This window comes from Oratosquilla oratoria, chromosome 2 (genome assembly GCF_046742065.1).
Source record: "Oratosquilla oratoria isolate Oo_2021 chromosome 2, ASM4674206v1, whole genome shotgun sequence".
NCBI classification, from domain to species: Eukaryota; Metazoa; Arthropoda; class Malacostraca; order Stomatopoda; family Squillidae; genus Oratosquilla; species Oratosquilla oratoria.
The window spans coordinates 73996898-74018694 of record NC_134778.1 but is presented as its reverse complement, the minus strand read 5'-3'; the positions used below and the strand labels follow the sequence as shown (position 1 = coordinate 74018694).

Sequence of the window (21797 nt, the reverse complement as noted above, 5' to 3'; positions counted from 1 at the left end):
GAAAAATATGAATGTAGTGTTTGAGAGGGATTATTCTGTAAGTGTAGTTGATAGGGTGCATGGAAGGATGTCAACTGAGAGGATTACATGGGGAACAGAGGAAGTAATTGTGGAAGAGATGTGAGGATTTAGGAAAGGAAGAGGTTATGTAGATGAATTTTTTGTAGTAAGACATATATGTGACTAGATTTAGGCAAAAGGTCTTGGAATTTCATGAATTTGGAGAAGGCCAATGATACGGTTGACATGGTGGTGTTACAGAGTGCGTTGCTGATGAAGAATGATAATAGATGGAGGTCTGTTAAGGGAAGTCCTAAATATTCAAATGGATAGTAGAACTTGTGTGAGGGTTCGGCAAGTAGTGTTATTCATCTAGTAGAGGCATTTTCAGTCCCATGTGTCCTCTCCCTTGTCTTCCTATACCTGTCTGTACATATTCTGTATAAATGACAGACACAACAATTTTGGATAATATATATATATATATATATATATATATATATATATATATATATATATATATATATATATATATATATATATATATATATATATATATATAGCCAAAAAGGGGAAAGGCATAAAATCATTTCCACCCATTCCATCCCTGAATACACTCCACACCCCTCCCCCCTCCCTCTTCTCTCAGCACCTCCTGGATGATGGGTCATCCCTGCACCTTCTGGAAATGATTTTATGCCTTTCCCTTTTTGGCTACCTCCCTTGTAAGGGGGAAAAAAGCCTTGGTATATGTATATGTGTATATATATATATATATATATATATATATATATATATATATATGCATACCAAGAGCTTTTTCCCCTTTATAAGGGTCAGTAGCAATGTAGCAAGCCACAGTACATCTGCAGCAAGGTTGCTTCACTTAATTGGTGACCCCCCCTCTCCCTCTCTTCCTTCATGCAGAAAAAGAGAAGACAGGGAGAAATCCCTTGAAATCCTTTTGGGCTGTGTCAAAATATCATTTGCACATAAGCACCCCAACCCCCCTGCCCCCCCTTACTTGCATAACAGTGTGTATGTATGATATATATGAGATGAAATATCTGAAGTATGATAGGGGTTTGATAAGAGTGAGAAATGAGGAAGTGAGGAGAAGAACAGGGGTGGAAAGGGAGCTGGGAGATAGGGTTGATGAAAGAGTATTGGGATAGTTTGGACACATGGGAAGAATGAGTGAAGAAAGATTAGTAAAAGAAGTGTGGAAGGCGGAGGTGGAAGGAGTGAATATGAGGGGGCGTCCTAGGATGAGATGGATGGATGGGGTGAAAGGGGCTTTACAAAAGAGAGGAATGTCTGTAGTGGAAGGATGGGAGAGGACAAAAGATAGGGGTGAATGGAGAAGGGTTGTGTATAGATGAGGCTGTGATGCATGAGGGGGAGTGGGTGGGGGATGGGGGGTGAGGAAGTATGTATGAGAAAAAAATTGATGCAGCCCGAAGGGATTTCTCCCCCATCTTCTCCTTTTCTGCATGAGGGGACGGAGAGGGGGGGTCGCCGAATTTATGAAGCGGCCTTGCTGTGGATGTGCTGTGTCTTGCAACACTGCTTCTGACCCAGGGCAGTGGACAGGATGCACATATAACCTGTCATCCAGGAGGTGCTAAGATAGGAGGGAGGGAGGAGGGTGGAGGGGAGTGGAATATATGGGAAATGAAATGGGTGGGAGTGATTTCTATGCCTTTTTCTTTATGGCTACCCCCCGTGTAAGGGGGAAAAAGCCTTTGGTATATGTATGTATATATATGTATATATGTATGTGTATATATATATATATATACACACACACACACACACATATATATACACACTATCAGAACTCTCCCAACATGACATCACCATGCACGAAATTTCATGTTTACACAAAAAGGTAAAATATTCCAGCATTTGCCTAACATAACCATGATTCACAATAGCATAATCTGAATAGCCTGCTGGGTCGTGTTGTGTACCAGTGTCTGGAGAGGGTCTGGAAACCTAGCCTATTTCCCCCCATAAGACCTGTTATTCGCCCAACATAAATTTCATCTTCACAACAGGCTATGGAACCTAACACTCGTGTTGGGCAAGGTCTGAATGTGTATGTACAGTAAAAGCTCTTTTATCCGTTATTCTTGTATCCGGCTCCTTCTTATAACCGGCATATTATTCACGAGGAAATAACAATTTTGTATAAAAATGTAAAAATTCGAAAAGATGAAATATAAAATTCCCGCCGCCGCCAGAGGTAGCGCGCATCTTTCCCGCCATCTCCCACAAATCCCGCCGCTCCATTAGGCCCAGTGCCCACTGTAATAAGACGCCTGATGTTAAGCGTGCAACTGTCTATTAGCAACTCTCTCAACACACAAACACATACCGACAGCAAAGGAAGGCAGTGATGGCTAAGTTGAAGAATATGCGTGGTAGTGCTAAGCTTAGCATCACTGATGAAGCTCTTCAGGAGTGGATGGAGGTCGACAATGATGAAGCTATCAACCCCACACTAACTGACGACAAAATCATTCAGGCAGTGATTGAGGAGAAGCATGGTAAGGAAATAGAGGCTGATAGTGAAGAGGAAGATGACCCAGAGCCAAGAGTAACGTGGAAGGATGCTGCTAAAGGATTGGCAACATTTATCAAGTTTGCCGAGCAGTGCACCTACTTGGGGACTCGCGACATGATGTCTCTTCACTGTCTTCAAAATGAATTTTTAATGCAGAGACAAACATTCTAAACAAAGAGACATACGTGATTTCATGAAAATAAATAAATATGAATATACTGGTAAATAAATAAACAACAAAAGTGAAGCCACTGAATGAATTTTATTTAAGTACTCTATGAATCAAGGCAATAAATGCTCGTAAACGGGATTTCCCCTTTCCGGTATTTCTTTGGTCCCATTCGTGCCGGTTAAAAGAGCTTATACTGTATATGCATATGCATATATATATGTGTGTGTGTGTATATATATATATATATATATATGTTCATCTATATACTAAAAGGCTTCTTCCCCTTCATAAAATAAACAGCTACTCCCTCAAACAACTTCATGACAGTTATGGAAAATGTCTAGTGAAACCATAAAACTGTCCAAAATTGGATGTTTTCTCTCTTACTGTGACATATGCTTTATCAATATAGCTGTAGAATTCATCTTTGGTATAAATTGCCAGAGGTCCATTGGCAGGTGGATAGGCAGTGACTTCTCGTGAGGAATCCCAGCCTTCGATGAAGAGGTGCGAAAATGCGACCTTGGTGTTCCAGAGGTAGTTCACGTGGTTATAGCGCTGTTGTGCAAACATACTTAACTGAAAAGTCCAAAAGACGTATAATTTTTATGTTTCCATATACTCAAGCCAAAAGACAAACTGTAAATATAATATATAATAAATTCAACATATCTACTGCTCCAAATTTTGTCAGTTGCTTCTGAAATCTGTTAAATGGTGTTCTACTAAATTAAGGGCTAAGTGTAGAGTAGTTTTAATGCAATACTTAGAGCAGTGGTTCCCAACCGGTGTGGCACGGCACCAAGAGTGTCACGAGATCAACTGAGGGTGCCGCCAAAATTCAGGGCAAAAAATAAATTTTGTATTACCGACTCTGTCATCCATTTTTGTTCATTAAAGCAGCATCAAAGTAAAGATGATTATTTTCATATTATCCAGGGACAAAATTTTGTTGCACTGATGTTGAATCAACAAAATACTGACAAACTAGAATTTAGATTTTCTAATAAGGGCGCCAGGGACTTCTGAAAGGCTTGGCAAGGGTGCCTCAAGCCAAAAAAAGTTGGGAACCACTGATTTAGAGGATGCTAAAAATCTTAGCACAAACCTTACCACTTTATCTAGATATACATTGACCAACCATGATGCTGTCACATTAAAAGAGTCCCTACATAGAACAGGCCTGGCCCCATGTACAACCTCCATACAGAGCACTTGAATCCTACACTGCCTCCTTCTTGCTTGAGACAACACAAAATTTCTTCTATGAGTAACTTGTGGGCCAATCTGGTGGCCACTGACAGTTATTCGAGAGCTATCTCCTGTAAGAGACCTGGGGCAACAGACTGAGATCACAGTAACCTTGTGTAACTTTTAGGAGGCAAATAACTGAATAATATTCCACAATTTCCTAAAGAGCTTTCAAAAAAAAGTCATTCACAGAAAACATGTATCTGATGTAGATGCACTCCAAGTTTGATAAACATACCTGTAAAGTGACAATCACAATCTTTATAATCTGAAGTAATAATTTCCAAGGAAATCTTCTGCGGGCATGCCACTTCTCATATGGGTTCATGAAAAAAAATCTGAAAGAAATAAAACACATACCAATAGAATTATAACACATCTATTACTATCACATAAGTTTTTAATTCTAGACCAATAATGGAAATAGCCACAACAAATCTAAACTACTGGATATCATAACAACTCAATAAAAAATATCAAATATACAAAAATAGTTAAGTAAATAAATAAACAAAAATAAAATTAAACAGAGAAGTAAATAATAATAAAAAGACAGTAAATTGAACTACAACAAGACTAGAACAATAAACAATTCCTACTTTAGTCTTCTTCTCATCCTGTCTTGAGTCAATGTAGTGAGGTTGCCTGGCATTGTGTTTGTTGTGGTGGTAGAACCCTCTACAACAGGGCTCTCTTCACCATTGGTCTCCACAGCACCATACAAGGAGCCTCCACAGTTGGTCATTGTGCTGTTGTGACTGGTGGTTCCCGAAGAGATTCGGATGAGGGGAGGTTGATACGGCAGAGACTTGGCAAGACGCTCAAGCTCTGCAATGTAGAAAAATCGTTTTGAGAATGATGCACTAACTTGTTTGCTCAATGTTGCCTTCCTTACCAGAAACCCACAAGAGATATTAACAGGAAAAGATCTATTGGTTTTCGTACACATTTTGAAAGATAAGTTGAATTGCTGTCTCTGCCATGCGAGTGTGGGAGGCCAACTAGTAGGAGAGCAGTCACCCACAGTCAGCTTTCTTTGGTGGTGTGGGTGATGATGGACTTTAGGAAGTGGCAGAGATTATTTCTCTTTAAAATCTGCTCAACTGGTTCATAATCTGTAGGTTGCCTATGCAATATATACAGGCATTACCCACTACCTTCCTGCACACTTTATTTCAACACTACACTTTTCCCAAATTATTATAGTTCCTTTGTATTTGTCCTGGTGATTTAAAGCCACCAAAATATTTGTCTATTACTGAAGTAACATCCACACCCAGAAAAGAGTGACTATGTCTCAGACCCAGATGGGTTTTTGCACCCACCAATGAAGATATCTTTCTTGTACAAAATTATTCTGCATGTTTATATATATGTGATTCTGTTCTTATGATACAAAAATACCAATAACATCATCTATACATTATATGGTTTAATTATGATGTTATCCATTACATTTTCCAAATACCCATCCATAGCAAAGACCACAAAAAGTACCCCAAACACCATACAAGACAAAATCTATCTCCAGAGGTTGTAGGGAGAAAAAAAAAAAAAAAAAAAAAAAAAAAAAAAAAAAATCCTCCTTCATAAAATAATATTAGAACATACAAAAAATACTGACAACTAAATAAAAATATCACTAAACAAATACAACAAAAAAGGGAAAACTGAGAAATGTAAAAGCTCTCTACATGAAACGAATAGAGCACAATAAACAAAATAACTAAAAGGCAAATCCTCAAACCACTCTTAAAACAGTTGGTACAACATAGAATAATACAATCCCCCCAAAAACAATGCAATATTATCAACCCACACTTCTCCAAAACATGACACCATAAACAGGAAAACACATACAAGACATAACCTTTACATGGGAGACACTGAATCCATGGGCAAACCCTAATCTGAAGATTTACTTGCATTATTCCTATCTCAACACCTTGGAGATAACAGGGTGCCTGTTCCCCATCACACTACATGGGTTAAACACCTTACAGCATTGCGTTTGACTCATTCAGCATGAGAGGGAATGAGAACCCTATATCCCCAGTGTTGAAATGGGCGCAATGTGTAATTTAACTTTGCCATTCCCATTAATACAGGGCATGTAGACCTTTTTGACTATTCTATACGTCAAATGTAATTTCTGAATGAACTTCTAAAATAAAAAATATGCCATATACCTTTTATTCTTATTCCTTGATTTGATTTGATTCGGATTCAATCATATATACAATAAAATACAATACATGTAAGACTCATATCATACATAGTAAATACAATTGTATATCCTAGGATGGCACAGGTTGCAGCAACTGTCTTTAACAAACTTCATAGGTATTCAACTACTGAGAAGACTAAGTTGGTTTATGTGCTCCAGCTTTACTCTAGAAATCTACTCCCATTCTTGGCACCCTGATATCTAAATACATTTACATCCTTGGTAATGAGACCCAAACATTTATGGGTAGTTACTAGATGAGTAGGAATGGCTTAATGTAATGGAGTTTTAAGTAAAGTAGGTATCCATAAAGATGCAAGAAGGAATAGGTCAATGTTTGGTATTATGACCTTGTAGTCTCTATTTTGCTATATACTAATATAGTGAAATAGATCTTCATCAAAAACATAAAATATCATAAGTGCCAATAACAATGACCCTCTGTGTAGATGATCAAACTGTTATTGTTAAAATGTCAAACCAATGTACATTTGATGCTAGTGACAAGCTATGTTACTATATGTATCCTTCCTTATCACCAATTGCCATGATAACACTCTGGTCATATGGTGTGTAATGGAAGTTTTGATCCATTGAGATGGAGTAAGAATCTATCTCAGATCTTACAAGGGATAAATTGTGAAGCTGGAGAAGGGTAACTGCAATTGTGTGTTAAACAGTGTTTGCTCCCACTGATTCCTTGAATCATTATCAAAATAAAAACTTGGTGTACCTTGATATTATAGTTAGTATGTTTTGTGTAGCAGTTAAACTGCATAATTTTTTACACCACTAACCTAACGTAACCATTCCTTGTTAAAAAAAAACTTCAAATGAAAAAAAGAAAATTGTGTTTGTGTGATACTACAATAAAACCAGGCGTTCCTTTATATTACAAATGGTATGTTTTCAAACCTTGATTGTCTCTCCTTAGTAAATAATCAAAATTTTCATACGACTTACCATCATCACTTTCAGTCACACCTGACCATGACCCAGATCTCGGTCTGACCCTTCTGAGGCTGTGGTTACTCCCATTAATACTGGGGTGTTGAGAATCTAATATATTCTGATCCTGAGTTGTCTCTCCCCATTCTGTCTTAGGAAAGTTAGGTCCATTATTGTCCTGTCCACTCCCTATACTACGTGCATCGTATGAATTTCTCCTTCTGTTGCACTGTCCCACATTACAGGGATTCATCTCATCGGTTCAACCTAATTCTTCCTCGCCATACACTTAAACAAAATGTTTTTTTAATATACACTTTCATCCAGCGCAGCTTGCTTACTCCCTTCTCCCTACAATAGTACTAAACTTCACTGAGCCAGCTGTATTGATCAGCAAAGAAAGGCATGTGAGCAAAGTTGCCAAATTCCAAAATATAACATTAGTTTATCAAATATGACAAAATTAATTATTCAGAAATATATGATTATATCTAAAAATAGCAAAATTCATAATCATTATTGTGCTTAAGTAAATATTGTCTAAAAGAAGAAATTTATCATATTTACAAATTGAAGCTGGAATATGGGGGTATGCGGCATTTGGTCCATAAAAGTTGCAATGTTTGTACAAAAAACACATTTTATTTGGCTAATAAACGTACAGTACATACTGTAAAATACTAATAATATCTAATTCTAAATCTTCTAATGTATTTATAAAAGAGAAAAACAATTGTACACTGTACTACTTACGTAGTTCTACCAGTCATCACCTACACCACATCAGTCACTCACTACCCTGTCTAATTGTTATGTCACATCCACATCCACCTGCAATTCCACATCCTATTCTGTCATGTCTTTTTGCAAATGTGTGTTTTTGAAGAATTGCAACATGGTGGTCTGGCGCTGTTTCTTTTGAAATTATGTGTGCATTTGTGTGTAGCAGATCATTGCATCCATGACTTTACTTCTAAATGTGCTGCTATGTTCCATATTGGGGTCCATATTTTCAAATTTGTCAATAGAGTCCTTAAGTTGTGCCAGCGCTTCACTAAGTTCCTTGGCTGTCATCCCCGCGGGGCCGCTGGTGCTTGCAGAAGACAATGAAGGACCTTTTTGGGCCATGACGATAGGCTGGTAGTGCAGTATAATACTAAGGTGATATGAGGAGGGCCATTAAGCCAGTGAACTGTGAACATTGAATGAGGATCGGGAAGGCTCGCCACCTGTTGGCCGGCCGAGGAACTCTGGCGGACAGTTTGAAAATGCGGTTGGGCCAAATCGCGTCTTAGCAAATAAATAGCGTAAATTAGATTAATTAATATTTTTTAGGTCGCGTTATAACAAATTCGCACACATCAAAGACGCGTAAATCGAGAGTTACCTGTACTAGTGTTAGGTCTACGTCATTCATCCATACGAAAGAACTGGTTGTTTACTAATACCTAAAGATTTGTTTTGTAAACATATTGTTCACTATGACTAGGAACCACGTGTAATGGTTATATGACTGTTGCTGCTGCAGTTATGTAACTCCCAGAGCACAGCTTGGAGCACTTTTAAGTCTACACTGATAAACATAATTCTTGTAACCATGGTAACGATGTAATAATAAAATATATTTTACAACCGCAAACATTTTATAACCAACATCTTACGAATATTCTATTATTACTTCAAATGTATTGTACTGCTATCGCCGACAAAACATGAAATGATATGCAACTTGTTGAAACGCATACATCATACCAGAGCAACAGGTTTGTTTTATATCTTAGTACGAGTATGTCGCATGCATCCAGAGTACCTGCATCATATGGTAAGAACATATGACTGAGCAAGTGCTCACTCTTTGTGTGGAATAATAATTATGAACAAAGGAAGCTCGGCCCACGTCATCATCGTCTGACGCACACCTCCGAGAATTAGATAAAAAAAAAAATGTCGCGGTTGTTGTTGACGTACAGTGACATTAACCCGTTCTTTGCTACATCCGATACAAATAAATTCCCTAGATGCCTCCACACTATTCCAATCAGCCAGGGAACCCAGGCCTGAGGGAAAAATAATTAAAATTTATAAAAATATAAATGATAATAGATAAATAGATAGGTACATACATATACCAAAGTTTTTTTCCCTTACACGGGGGGTAGCCAAAAAGAAAAAGGCATAGAAATCACCCCCACCCATTTAATTTCCCATATATTCCACTCCCCTCCACCCTCCTCTCTCCCTATCTTGGCACCTCCAGGAGGTGCCAAATAAATAGGTAAAGTTAAATAATAAACAGACAGGTAAATAGTAAATAATAATAAAATGACAGATAACTTATAATAAATGATAACCAAGCAAACAATAATAAACTAACAGACAAATAATATCAAACTAAGTGGCTTTTCGTTACATGGATGAAAAAATGAGAAAAAGCTCACCCGACCAAGACTGCAATTTGCATCAATGGTATGGTCCCCACACAGAATGAAAAATATAAACAAAATCGAAAGAATACAAAGGTCAGCAATCAAACAGGGGCCGAATTTATAAAGGATCCTAACCCCTAAGTCTAGACACAAATCTTCAAAATGGCGAAGATTTTACCTAAATCCCTATGTCGGCGACCTAAATGCTTATCTCTAGACATAAGGAACCCTAGCCTGGCAGATAAATCGTGTAAGGAAAAACTACAATTACTGGGTCTGCCAAAATTGAAAGATCGAAGCGAAAGAGATGATATGATAACAGTATTCAGGTCACTCAAGGCAACAGATTACATTGGGAGAAGATATATCTTGATTAAGGATAGGGAGTCTTTAACCTCTTGCGAGTCAAATATTCGCGGACAGCACTAGCTGCCTGACCAACAATGATGCATAACGATACTCGCATTATAAAATGTAAAATTACAGCTGTTATACTCGTTATTTTTCACTCTGAATATTAACAACCACAGAAAATATCATCAGGCCAGTTCACACAATATGGGGGTCACTCACTACAGCTACAAAATAAAATATAATAATATATCCACTTGCTCATCATGGCGCCTACATAGACATCATCGTATGGAAGGGATTAAGATGTCATGGGGGGAATTTAAGAAAAATTATATTATATAGCCCAGGTAGGGACATTATATAAATCTAAATCTAAATATGATAAATGGAAATAGAAAATATAGACTATGATAATGTAAATAGAAATATATACTAAGTTGGAAGTGTACATGAATTTGAGACAAGGTATAGTATACGGGAGAGTAGGAGACGAGACCCTACGAACGTAAATGCATTCTGACCATCGCACCATTCGAGTTCTACAGGAATTCTATGGAGCCTTGACGCTTGGGGCTCTCACCAACTGCATGGAATTGTCTGGTCATGACAATCTATTGTTTTTTCTTTACATAGTGAATTACATCATTCTACAGTGAACAATAACGAAAAATTATCTTATCTGAGACAATATTAGATTTTTCAATTCAATTACTATTGTGTTCACCCTGCCTGAGTAGATAGTAGTTGAATACAGTAGTAATTAAATATAAAAATCTAATATTGTCTCAGAGGGAAAAAAATCGTTATTGTTCAGTGTAGAATGATGTAGTTCACTATGTAGTGAGAGAAAAAAAATATTGTCATATCCAGACAGATAAGTACCGTTGGATAAGGGAATATTGACAATATTCTATGGTGAAATGACGGTTGCTAAGGAGGCTTGTATTAACGCGACAGACTGAAAGACGTGATGATAAGAAATCAGTTCTCTCTTCACCCTTGAATATATGAAAAACATTCACTGACATATTTTTGCCGTGTGTATGTGAGACTCACAGACTCTTGAATCACGTGCTGGACTCGTGATCAGCAGTTATTACCCTCCCGAATGAGATCTCAGAGCTCGTAGGTGGCCTGAACTATAGGTAATTTTGTAATATTATCAAATAAATAAACAAATAAATAAATGAATAAATAAATAGACAAATAAGTAATAAATAAATAAAGATCCTTTCCCACCAGAGTTGGAGTGCTGGCTTGCAGTACAGTAATCCTTTCCAGCCCTGGGCGGGGACTCGAACTCAGATCGCTGAATTAGCGGTCGAGCACAACAACTGGATGTTGTTCACAATAAAATGTATTACTGCAGCATGAAAAATACAACTGTCGACTAGTTAGGTTCCTCAAATTGATGCGTGCAAAAAATGTTTCTGGCCAAAATGTCTGTCATCTACCATTATCTATTATCGAAAAAAAAACCGCAGAGGAGTGGACGTATTTCTGAACACCTGAAATTTCTCAGGAAAATAATTATATTCCCACAGAACTAGAATTATATACAGTACTTTTTTCCAGGTGTCACGCAGGGATTTTTTAAAATCTGTTTTACTTTGGAATTAATTTCTAACATAAAATTGCCATAAACATTCTGTTTATAACAAAATACGCAGCATTTGATAATAAGGGCGGAGTGGATGAACATCAGAAGGCGAATCACGTATATCAAATACTGTATGAGAAAGAACTTGCTCAGAATACTGAAACCTTACCATAAACATTCAACTTCACTAATTTATGTTTTGTAGTAATTTACTGTACTTGTATGTTTTGCATACAAGCAATTAATATTTACAGACTAACTTTTTTAGGTCTTGAATGTATTTTCATGAGGAAACTATTTTTCAGGCGCGGTTCGAATGTATTCTAACGGTTAAAGCGTCATGCCTGAGATACCTATTACTCCCAAATGGCTTAATTTCATAGTCGCACACGCATATACCAAAAGGCCCTTTTTGGGAGGGGGGGACTTATTCAACGCACATATCCACACATTCAACACATCTATTGTCCTTTCAACCTTCTGTGAAGGTTCATCCCTGTATCCCGTCTAATGCTCGGTCAGAGCAGGATACAGCAACTCCACCCGAGAGCCGAAGCCGGTTTACCCCCACCGATTCATGGCATGGCGCTCCTCCCCTCCTCATCCACCGGAGAACTTATAGAATAGACAATAGAATGCCCTCGACCTGCGTCAATCTATCATCCACTCACAACCACCCTCCACTTACACCTATCTCTTGTCCTCTCTCTTCCCTGTTCGACGGACATTCCTCTTGTACGCAAGGCCCCCTTCACCCCAACCATCGATCCCATTTTCGGTCTTTCCCTCAATTTCACTCCATCCACCTCTGCTTTCCACATCCTCTTTGTTAATCATTCTTTCCATGTGTCCAAACCATCCTGAAAATCTTTGATTAACCGTTCCTACCTGCCAGCTCTCTTTTCACCCCGCTCTCTGCTTCACTTCATCTTTGTAATATCCACTGTATTTCTCAGACATATAGTATTTTCCTTTCAACCTTCCTTAAAATAGTCTACTCCACACAGTCTCTTTGCATTTATGTCGCATGGGGTTGAGCATGCACGAGTGGTTTGAATCGCGCCAAGGAAAAACTGCGCGGTTGTGTGAATGCCTCCACTGAATTATATTGTAATTGAAATACCGTGGTTCAAACCGATAATAGTTATATATATATATATATATATATATATATATATATATATATATATATATATATATATATATATATATATATATATATAATGAATATAACAGATTGAAGGACAGTTTCTCAGAATTCCCTGTCGTGACTACCATTACATTACCTTTCCGCAGGCGATTCGTTGAAGCGACTTGAGGCATACCAATTTCCACTGCGAATGCAACGAACAGTAGCGATTAATGAGAACTGACTTGCTTCTCATAAATATCTTTTTCCAGCGTGATTTGTTAACATTATGCCCCATTAAATATCAAGGAGTTGTCACGACACTTCTTGACCTACACAAAAACGTTTTCCTAAACTGGGCTGGTGAGATGCCAGAAAGTTCTATAAACTACAATGACGCGAGCTATGGATTCACATCTAATTCAAATGTGAACCAAACTATGTTTTTCCGAATTTCGTTTTGAAATCAGAACAAACTTTATTGGTTCGATTAAGTGAAGGAAACGCGAAGAAATACAATTTTCACAATCCATTTGTCGACAGTAAATGCGTAGAAGATAAAATTTTATTAGCAAATGTAATGCAGTAGGGTTTTAATTACGTCGATTAAATTTCCGGTTCATGTGAATGCATTTATAATTACGTGACCTTCAGCTTTCAACGGGAAAGAAATACTTTATTTAAAAATGCGCACTGACAACTCAGCTCTTCACTTATTAAGCACGCACGTATGTACGCACGATAAGTTCGCTTGCACTAAATGTCGACGGCTGGCCAGCGTTTTTTATTATTACCAGAATGGTTGTGTATGGATGATGCTATGATGCATAAAATAGAGTGGGTGGGGGATGGGGGTGAGGGAGTATGTGTGGATGATATTTTGACGCAATCCGAAGGGATTTCTCCCCGTCTTCTCTTTTTCTGCCTCATGAGGGGACAGAGAGAGGGGGGGGGGTCGCCGCCGATTAAATAAAGTGGCCTTGCTGTGGATGTGCTGTGACATGCTACACTGCTTCTGACCCAGGGCAGTAGGGGAGATGCAGGGATGAATCGTCATCAAGGAGGGGCCAAGAAAAGAGGGAAGAGGGATGGCGAAAGGAAGTGGGGAATGAAATGGGTGGGAATGAATTTTTGCCTTTGACTTTGGCCACATCCCTGGTAAAGGGAAAAAAGCCTTTGGTATATGTATATATTGTAATTTAATACAACCATATTCTTATTATTAACATTGCCATTATCATTATCCACCTATAAGAACACAAGAATAGAGGCGACTGCAAGAGACCGTAATGTCTACACTGGGTAGTTTTATGATATAATATACTTTGAATAAAACAATAACAATATTAATAGCAAAGTCTATATTATCATTACTATAATTATCGTTCACCTACTATAATATTAGTGACAGTAATTATATACATATATCAAATGCCACCAGTAAAAACAATAACAATAGCAACAATAGACATCATAAACACTCTGTATGGATGCGCATGACCACGGCAGGAAATTCCACTGGCAGACACCAACAATTATAATTGTTGGTGTCATTATCGAAATGACAACTGTCACGTTCATGATTAGAACGTCCTCTCTCTAACAATTATGGCCGAGGGCGACAGATATCACGCAACTGCGCAGTAATGATAATAACTATATCATCATCATTATCAATTATAATTATTATTATTAGTAATAGCAATAATGATAATTATGATGATGACTATAATGATGATGATGATGATGATGATGATGATGATGATGATGATGATGATGATGATGATGATGATGATAATAATAATAATGATGATAAATAACACTGACAATTACCTTTCCGCTGTGCAGATCAAAACAATATAATAACACTGGGGTTGATGAGTGAGCGATTGGATAGAAACTTTACGCACGAAGAGAGTTTCTTGCAGCTGAATGAAACTGCCTGGTATGGTTTAAAACAGACTCACCAGAAACCAGCTGGCAGCGAGGTGAGATCACTGCCAAAATTTCTTCGTAACAACCATGGATAGCAGTGAAAGGTGATTATAATAAGAACAACAATAAAGTATACAAATAAACAACAAACATACAAACACATACTAAAGGCCTTTTCCCCCTTACAAGGGAAGTAGCCAAAGTCAAAGGCATAAATCCACTCCCACCCATTTCATCCCCACATACTTCACTCCCATTCACCCCCTTCCCCCCTCTTATTTTGGCTCCTCCTGGATGACGGGTCATCCCTGCATCTCGCCCACTGCCCAGGGTCAGAAGCAATGCAGCAAGACAACACAAACAAGAGAATTCAAGACACACTCCGTAGGTCCTTTTCGGGTTCGAGTCCCACACTCCTTTTCCGATTCCCAGCAATGAGTGTAACCTGCCCCCAAGTCCCCAAAGCACATATGGCAAAGGTGCTCCTGCAGTAACTATGGGCATCCTGACATTGGCTCTTCATCAATGGATTTTTTTCTTTCTATTTTATATATTTTCTTAATGTTGAATAAGATTACTTGGAAACACCCAGAGCTTCGGTGAGGAACGTTTCTCACGACGCGCAAATCATTCTGTGACCACGCCCACGTTCCTCTTGGCCAAAGACGTTCTGAACGTCAGATGCCGGGGACTAGCACTGTCAAGAACGTTTTAGCGGTTGGTTGCTGTTGAGCCTCTTGGTGGTTTGTGTGGCCAACCCTCCAACGTAGGTCCTTCTTCTGCCCGGCCGATTCTTTTCAGTAACAGAACCTCGATACTCATCTTTTCACTGTGCACGAGGAAGTTTCACCCTTAACTGAATAAAATCGCTTGGCGGCAGACATAATAAAATGTAGAAATATTGAATATTCCAGAACTACGACACTTTCTAATTATTTTGTTTTTATTAACAACAGACAATTTTACTCAGCTTGGGGAAACCCACATTGGCGAATGTGATTGTAGGGTTTCTGTCGACAGAAGCTTCGTTCAGACCAGGGTCCACATGATCCCGACATGATTTTTTTTTTTAAAGAAAATTATATAAGTTTAAGCAGTGGACATTGCCCATGGGTCTTATGGACTCGGTTAGCCATATAGGGCGTTGTCGATATTAATACAAGAGGACTAACATCCGATTCTATAGACACTATTGTTCTCTGTCTTGCTGTACGACAATGCTGACTTGAAGAGGCGTCTCGATGTCTTGTCTGGTACTTAACGCCTTCGGAGAACCATGAGGTCTCTGACATGGCTTCGTACAGAAACTTTAAGGCTTAATTCGCGAACGTGTCGTCTCTACAAGAGACAACCCTCGATAGAGGAGACGAATGAGACTCGCAGAACTCACGGCTGGCCCAAATTGAGGGAAATTGCCGGGAGCTCTTTGGAATGGGAAGGGTGACTGCATGGGAGCTTGCTTGAAGAAAATGTTGGGACTTATAACGGCTTGTGGGTGAAGCGAACTGTTCCCTTGGGTATGCTCCAAATTGAAGATGGGGATGATGATGATGATGATAACATATATATATATATATATATATACATATATATATATATATATATATATATATATATATATATATATATAAGGAATAGGGATATATATTATTACAGTATAATATATTGTACAAAGGGTTGGGGGGTTCAGAGGAATAAAGAGGCTAAGGAAGTGTGTTGTCGTTATGACGTCACGACGTTACGAAACGTCGTGGAAAAAAATCCCAGACATTTTTCATGCATTTTGGCCAACGTATTTGATCTTAAAATTGTATGTAAATGTGCACTTAGTCGAAAGTATCAACGGAGTAATAAGGGTACCCGTGAATACGTGTGTATCACTTTTGGCTTAACAAATATAAGCTAACCCGATTAATCTCAACTCTACGACTGTCACATCCAACACTTCACTGTAATATCGACACACCGATGTAAGCAATAGCAAGCTGCTCATGTTGACAAAGGAAGCTAGCGTGGGAAGGAAATTAATATTAATGGTTCACAAAAACATTGTACAAACCAATAATTATACTAACATTTTCAAATATATTAATCTAACCATGTTCAGACGGCTACATAAATGCAGAAATAGCAGTATTCTCACGATTTTTTTTTTTTTCAATATGGGTGTCGCTTGGCGATTCCATTCAAGTCTCAATTGGTTACGACTTCCATTCGTACATACATATACCAAGGCTTTTTCCCCCTTCCAAGGGAGGTAGCCAAAAAGGGAAAGGCATAAAAACACTCCCACCCATTTCATCCCTAAATACACTCCACACCCCTCCCACCCTTCCTCTCATCTGAGCACCTCCTGGATGACGGGTCATCCCTGCACCCTGCCCACCGCCCTGGGTCAGAAGCAGTGTCGCAAGACACAGTACATCCACAGCAAGGCCGCTTCATTTAATCGGCGACCCCCCCTCTCCGTCCCCCTTTGCATATAAGGAGAGGACGGGGAGAAATCCCTTCGGGCTGCGTCAAAATTTACTCACACATACTACCCCACCCCCCACCCCCCCGCCCATTCCTCCTCATGCAGTCACAACATCATCCATATACAACCATTCTCCACTCACCTCTGTCTTCCGTCCTCTCCCTTCCTTCCTCAACAGACATTCCCCTCTTCCCCAAAGCCCCCTTCACCCCATCCATCCACCTCATCCTAGGACGTCCCCTCATGTTCACTCCCTCCACATCTGCCTTCCATACCTCTTTTACTAGTCTTTCTTCACTCATTCTTTCCATGTGTCCATTCGTACTCTACACAAAAAGGTACGTGATCTAACGATAAACGTGGCGCTTACACACTCGTATTTAAAATACCTTTAGCCAATCACTGTGACCCAGTTTATAGGTTTTGTTTTAATAACGACAACTAGACATTTTCGTTCATCTGTGGCCCAAATTCTAGGGGCAAGAGGAAGCAGAACAGTATCTCGATAAATCTAGGATATTATCAAAAGAGATTCTTCTCCTCAACCGAATAAAATCGTCTAATGTCTGACTCAATATACCCCCACCCCAAGTGCCCCAATGTGTTGAAAATATCAATAATTGTCAGTCGACTTGAACATTCAAGATGCGACATGACGTCAGCAGCCGCGTGGAAACGTGCAAGTCGGACAAAGGGACTCGCATGGGTCGGACAAAAGGGTTTGATTATTTTTTATCTTCAGGTCCAAAAGAGTCATGGGGTGAAAGGAAAACGGAGAACTATGGAATTCCCTAGTTACAATAAAAATGTGAACAAAGAGACCTAATATATATATATATATATATATATATATTATATATATATATATATATATATATATATATATATATATATATATATATATACCAAACACTATAAACAAGAGAGAAAAAAGTAAAGAATTAACAACAGAGAAAAATGCATAGCCATGGTTTTTTGCCTCTTTTAAGATGGATGACCTACACATACACTCGTTCCTCATCCATTTGTTGTCTTCCTCATGGAATTTTCATCTCTGTCACCTACCCATTGTTCGGGTCAGAAGCAATTCAGCAGGGCACAACACATCTACAGCAGGGTCCGAAAGCCGAAGCTGATTTAGCTTATTACTTGAACATGGCGACCCTCCCCACTCATGAATTTATAGAACAGACGAGAATTCCCTTCAGACCGCGTCAATTGTCCATTATCAACCACTCTCAACTCACTTATCTCTTACCCTTCCCTTCGCTGCCCCTTTCAACCCATAGTCATCCCATTCTCGGTCTTTCCCTCAGTTTCACTCCACCCACCTCTGCCTTGCACAATATTGGTTGTCGTTCTTCACTCATTCTTTTTATGTGCCCAAACCATCTCAGTATTATTTGTTCAAAGCTATCTCCCAGCTCCCTGACCAACCTCGCTTTCCTCCTCACCTCCTCAATCCTCACTCTATTCATCCTCGTAAACACCACCATAATTTAAGAGCTTCATTTCAATCACATTAAAATTCCTTTCTGACTCCCTTAAATGCCAAGTTCATATAATTTCGCGGGTACAATCACCCCTATTTCACATATTTGAATTTCCCCAAGATATTTACTTGTTTCTCTCACACTACATGGGACCCTAAATACTTAAAACTATACATCACCTCTAGCCTCTCGCCTTTAAAATTTACCTGCAGTTCTTAAAAAAAAAAGCGTAAATGGTTCGTTTTTAGAACACTTGAAGAATTTGTTGTTGCTAACATCACGTTATTTTATTGAGCCTCTCAATAACCTCTAGTTCTTAAAGGTTTAGTTATCTAATTGGATTCTACCCAGAGATCGCCTATGTAATGTACTGGTCTTGCCTGAAATACCTATTAGGTTCAAGTAGATACACAATACTTTTACCAGCACATGGTGCTTCGCGAGTAGCGACATGAGATATCGATGACAATTTGCTGATAAGAGAAAATTCACACAATTGATCTGTCTATTGAAATGGGTCGCAAGCTTACGTCGTCAAATTTCCAGAGTTAAGATTAATTAAATCTTCTTTCACTGGTTGGGTAAAATATTTTCCCTCAGATGTATAAAGCATTTTGTAACAACTTTATAATTGTATTAAGTTTATTTGTATACTCAAATGATTAAGAATGTGCGCTATAGAAAATATAAGGATAATGGAAGTTGTCGCTGCTAACTTTACTTGAGATACCAATCAGCGCCAGATAACTCAATTCTATGTGGACTTTGATAGTACCTAATTTCATGGTAGGTAAGTCGTGTAAAGAACTTCTACGGAATCTAGGCGAAAAAAAAAACGATTAAATGAGTTGCAAAACACTTGTAAAAATTATTAACAAAAAGTGATTTTGCAGTCTCTAATGGGTGCTACTATAGCGTGAAGTCTACCACACTATAGCGTGAGATCTACCTCCAGTTAGCAATATAGCGTGAGGTCTACCATTTCCATACATTTATTTTAGCGATAAACACATATTTTGTACATATCCTAGGAATGACTTAGATAATTGGATTTCTAATTACATTCATATTAAAGGAAGAAATGTAAAAATAAACATGTTATCATATATTTCCATACATTTATTCTAGCGATACACACTTCGTACATCTTCTAAGAATGACACAAATAGGTTAGGTTGGGTCAGGTCACATTTTTTATGTATTTGGGCAGGACACATGTATGGACAGGTGAGGGGAGCGGCTCGGAGGAGGAACGCGTGTCACCCGGTAGACCTCAGGCGACTTATGGCGATAGACCTCACGCTATAGCCCTCTAATGAAAAGTTCTCAAAATGCATGTCAGTCAAATACAATAGAAATAAACAAAACAATTAGAAAGTAAATATATATAAATATCCAACGCATTTAATCAATGCGCCAGAATTGTTTCAAATAAATACTCTAACATTTCATGGCGGAGGTTATTGACACCGAAACAAATAATTTTCCCACCAACTGCCCACCTAGCGAAGGTCGGCACTTCACGAAAGTTGTAATACACCACTAAGTACTTAAATATTGTTCCTCCACTAATAAGCGAGTGCATTAATACCTGTACCATAAAATAATAGATTGAATTAGGTTACAATTAAGGCAAAATAAATCATATATATATATATATATATATATATATATATATATATATATATATATATATATATATATATATATACATATATATATATAAATGAAGTAAATGCATACCTAAACAGACAATTAAAACATGCAAACTAATTAGCAATTGACAGCAATTACAATACACTTGTTAAGGACGAACTTATATCAAAACAGACCTTCAATTTCTTTGCGAATTTCGTTCCGTAGCATGACATTCATGGTGACTTCTGGTCTCTGTCGTCCGATCGATCACAAGTCGGTGAGAACAGCAGTTCAACTTTCACTTACGAATCGAAAGCACATATGATGCGCGTACACTTTTCGATTTTTTCTCTTTTTGTGAATTTTGTATTCACTTCGTACACTAAATTGGAAATTGTCCGTTTAGGCGACTTTCTTCTTTAAATTAAAATACTGATGAAGAAGAAAAAAAAATAATTATGAGGAAAAGCACAAGTGAAGAAAAAAAAAAATCGAGATCATCAGAGAATATCGCCTTATGTGCGCTCCCGCCTCTGGTATATATACTTTATTTATGTGCACTTTACCAAATGTGTGATGTTGTCCACGTATTTTCTAGTGACGCGCTAATAATTTGTCAGAATCATTCAGCGGTATTTGCGCCTTGAAACATAACTTTTTAATTTTTCAGGAAAATGATATGCATATACATACATACATACATACATATATATATATATATATATATATATATATATATATATATATATATATATATATATATACATAATTTTTGTCTTTCTCACAAGAAAATAAAGTCATGAGATAATGAATGGACGACTTCTGTAGCAGCTTACAATCCTTTTAGCTTTATACTAACTTTATTATCTGTCATCTGTAAATAATTTTACGCAGCTGCCTACCACATTCATCATATCAGTGATACACTATCAAAAACATCTCGGGGTGTCAGTACCGATCCCTGTGGTACTTTGCATGTCACATTTCTCCAATCTGACAATTTTGTTCGTCCAACACATAAAATCCTTTTACCATTTTGCAACTTTCATATCATTATTGCTATCATTATTATTGTTATCCGTATTACTATGATTAGTATTATTGTTATCATTATTATTGTAATCATTATTATTATTATCATCATTATTATAATTTATATTATTATAATTTCTATTTATCATTTATTGATCTATTTATTTATTCTATCTTATTTTACTTTTTGTGAAACAATGTCGGATTTTCCCCCCCGGTACACTGTATAATCTGTCCAGCCTTCTCTACCGTGAAGAAGGACGTCAACCGCTTTCGAAAAAGTGACAGACTTGTTATCCACGACTCCTTTTCTGGATTTAGCTAAATTAACTGTCGACCAAAATTCCCTTCTTATCCAAAAAATTCATCCCTCTATCACAAGCAGTAAACTCAAATTTATTTCCCCAAAATACTTTTTTCAGTTCTGCATAGTTGCATCCTCCTTGTCTCTATTTCCCCCCCATTTTTAACATTTCAGTCTTTATTATTCTCAGAATAAAGTGAAGTATTATATAATCACTTTCACTTATGGGGCACTAGTAATTCA

The 21797-nt window shown here is 37.8% G+C and overlaps 1 protein-coding gene across 6 annotated transcripts in view; it reads right to left on the bottom strand.

Annotated features, from left to right (window-relative positions):
* LOC143040099 (mucolipin-3-like) overlaps positions 1-21797 on the bottom strand; it is a 98002-nt gene that overhangs the window by 44942 nt on the left and 31263 nt on the right. For 3 of the 6 annotated variants that reach the window (XM_076210794.1, XM_076210805.1, XM_076210799.1), the window contains exons 1-4: positions 7183-7567; positions 4592-4820; positions 4231-4330; positions 3129-3320 (exon numbers count right to left, since the gene is read on the bottom strand). In XM_076210794.1, the coding sequence (XP_076066909.1) occupies positions 3129-3320; positions 4231-4330; positions 4592-4820; positions 7183-7420 (759 nt within the window). In that variant the 5' untranslated portion in view covers positions 7421-7567. Of the gene's footprint in view, positions 1-3128; positions 3321-4230; positions 4331-4591; positions 4821-7182; positions 7570-21797 lie in introns of those variants that run through there. The other 3 variants (XM_076210798.1, XM_076210813.1, XM_076210817.1) reach the window with 3 other exon arrangements.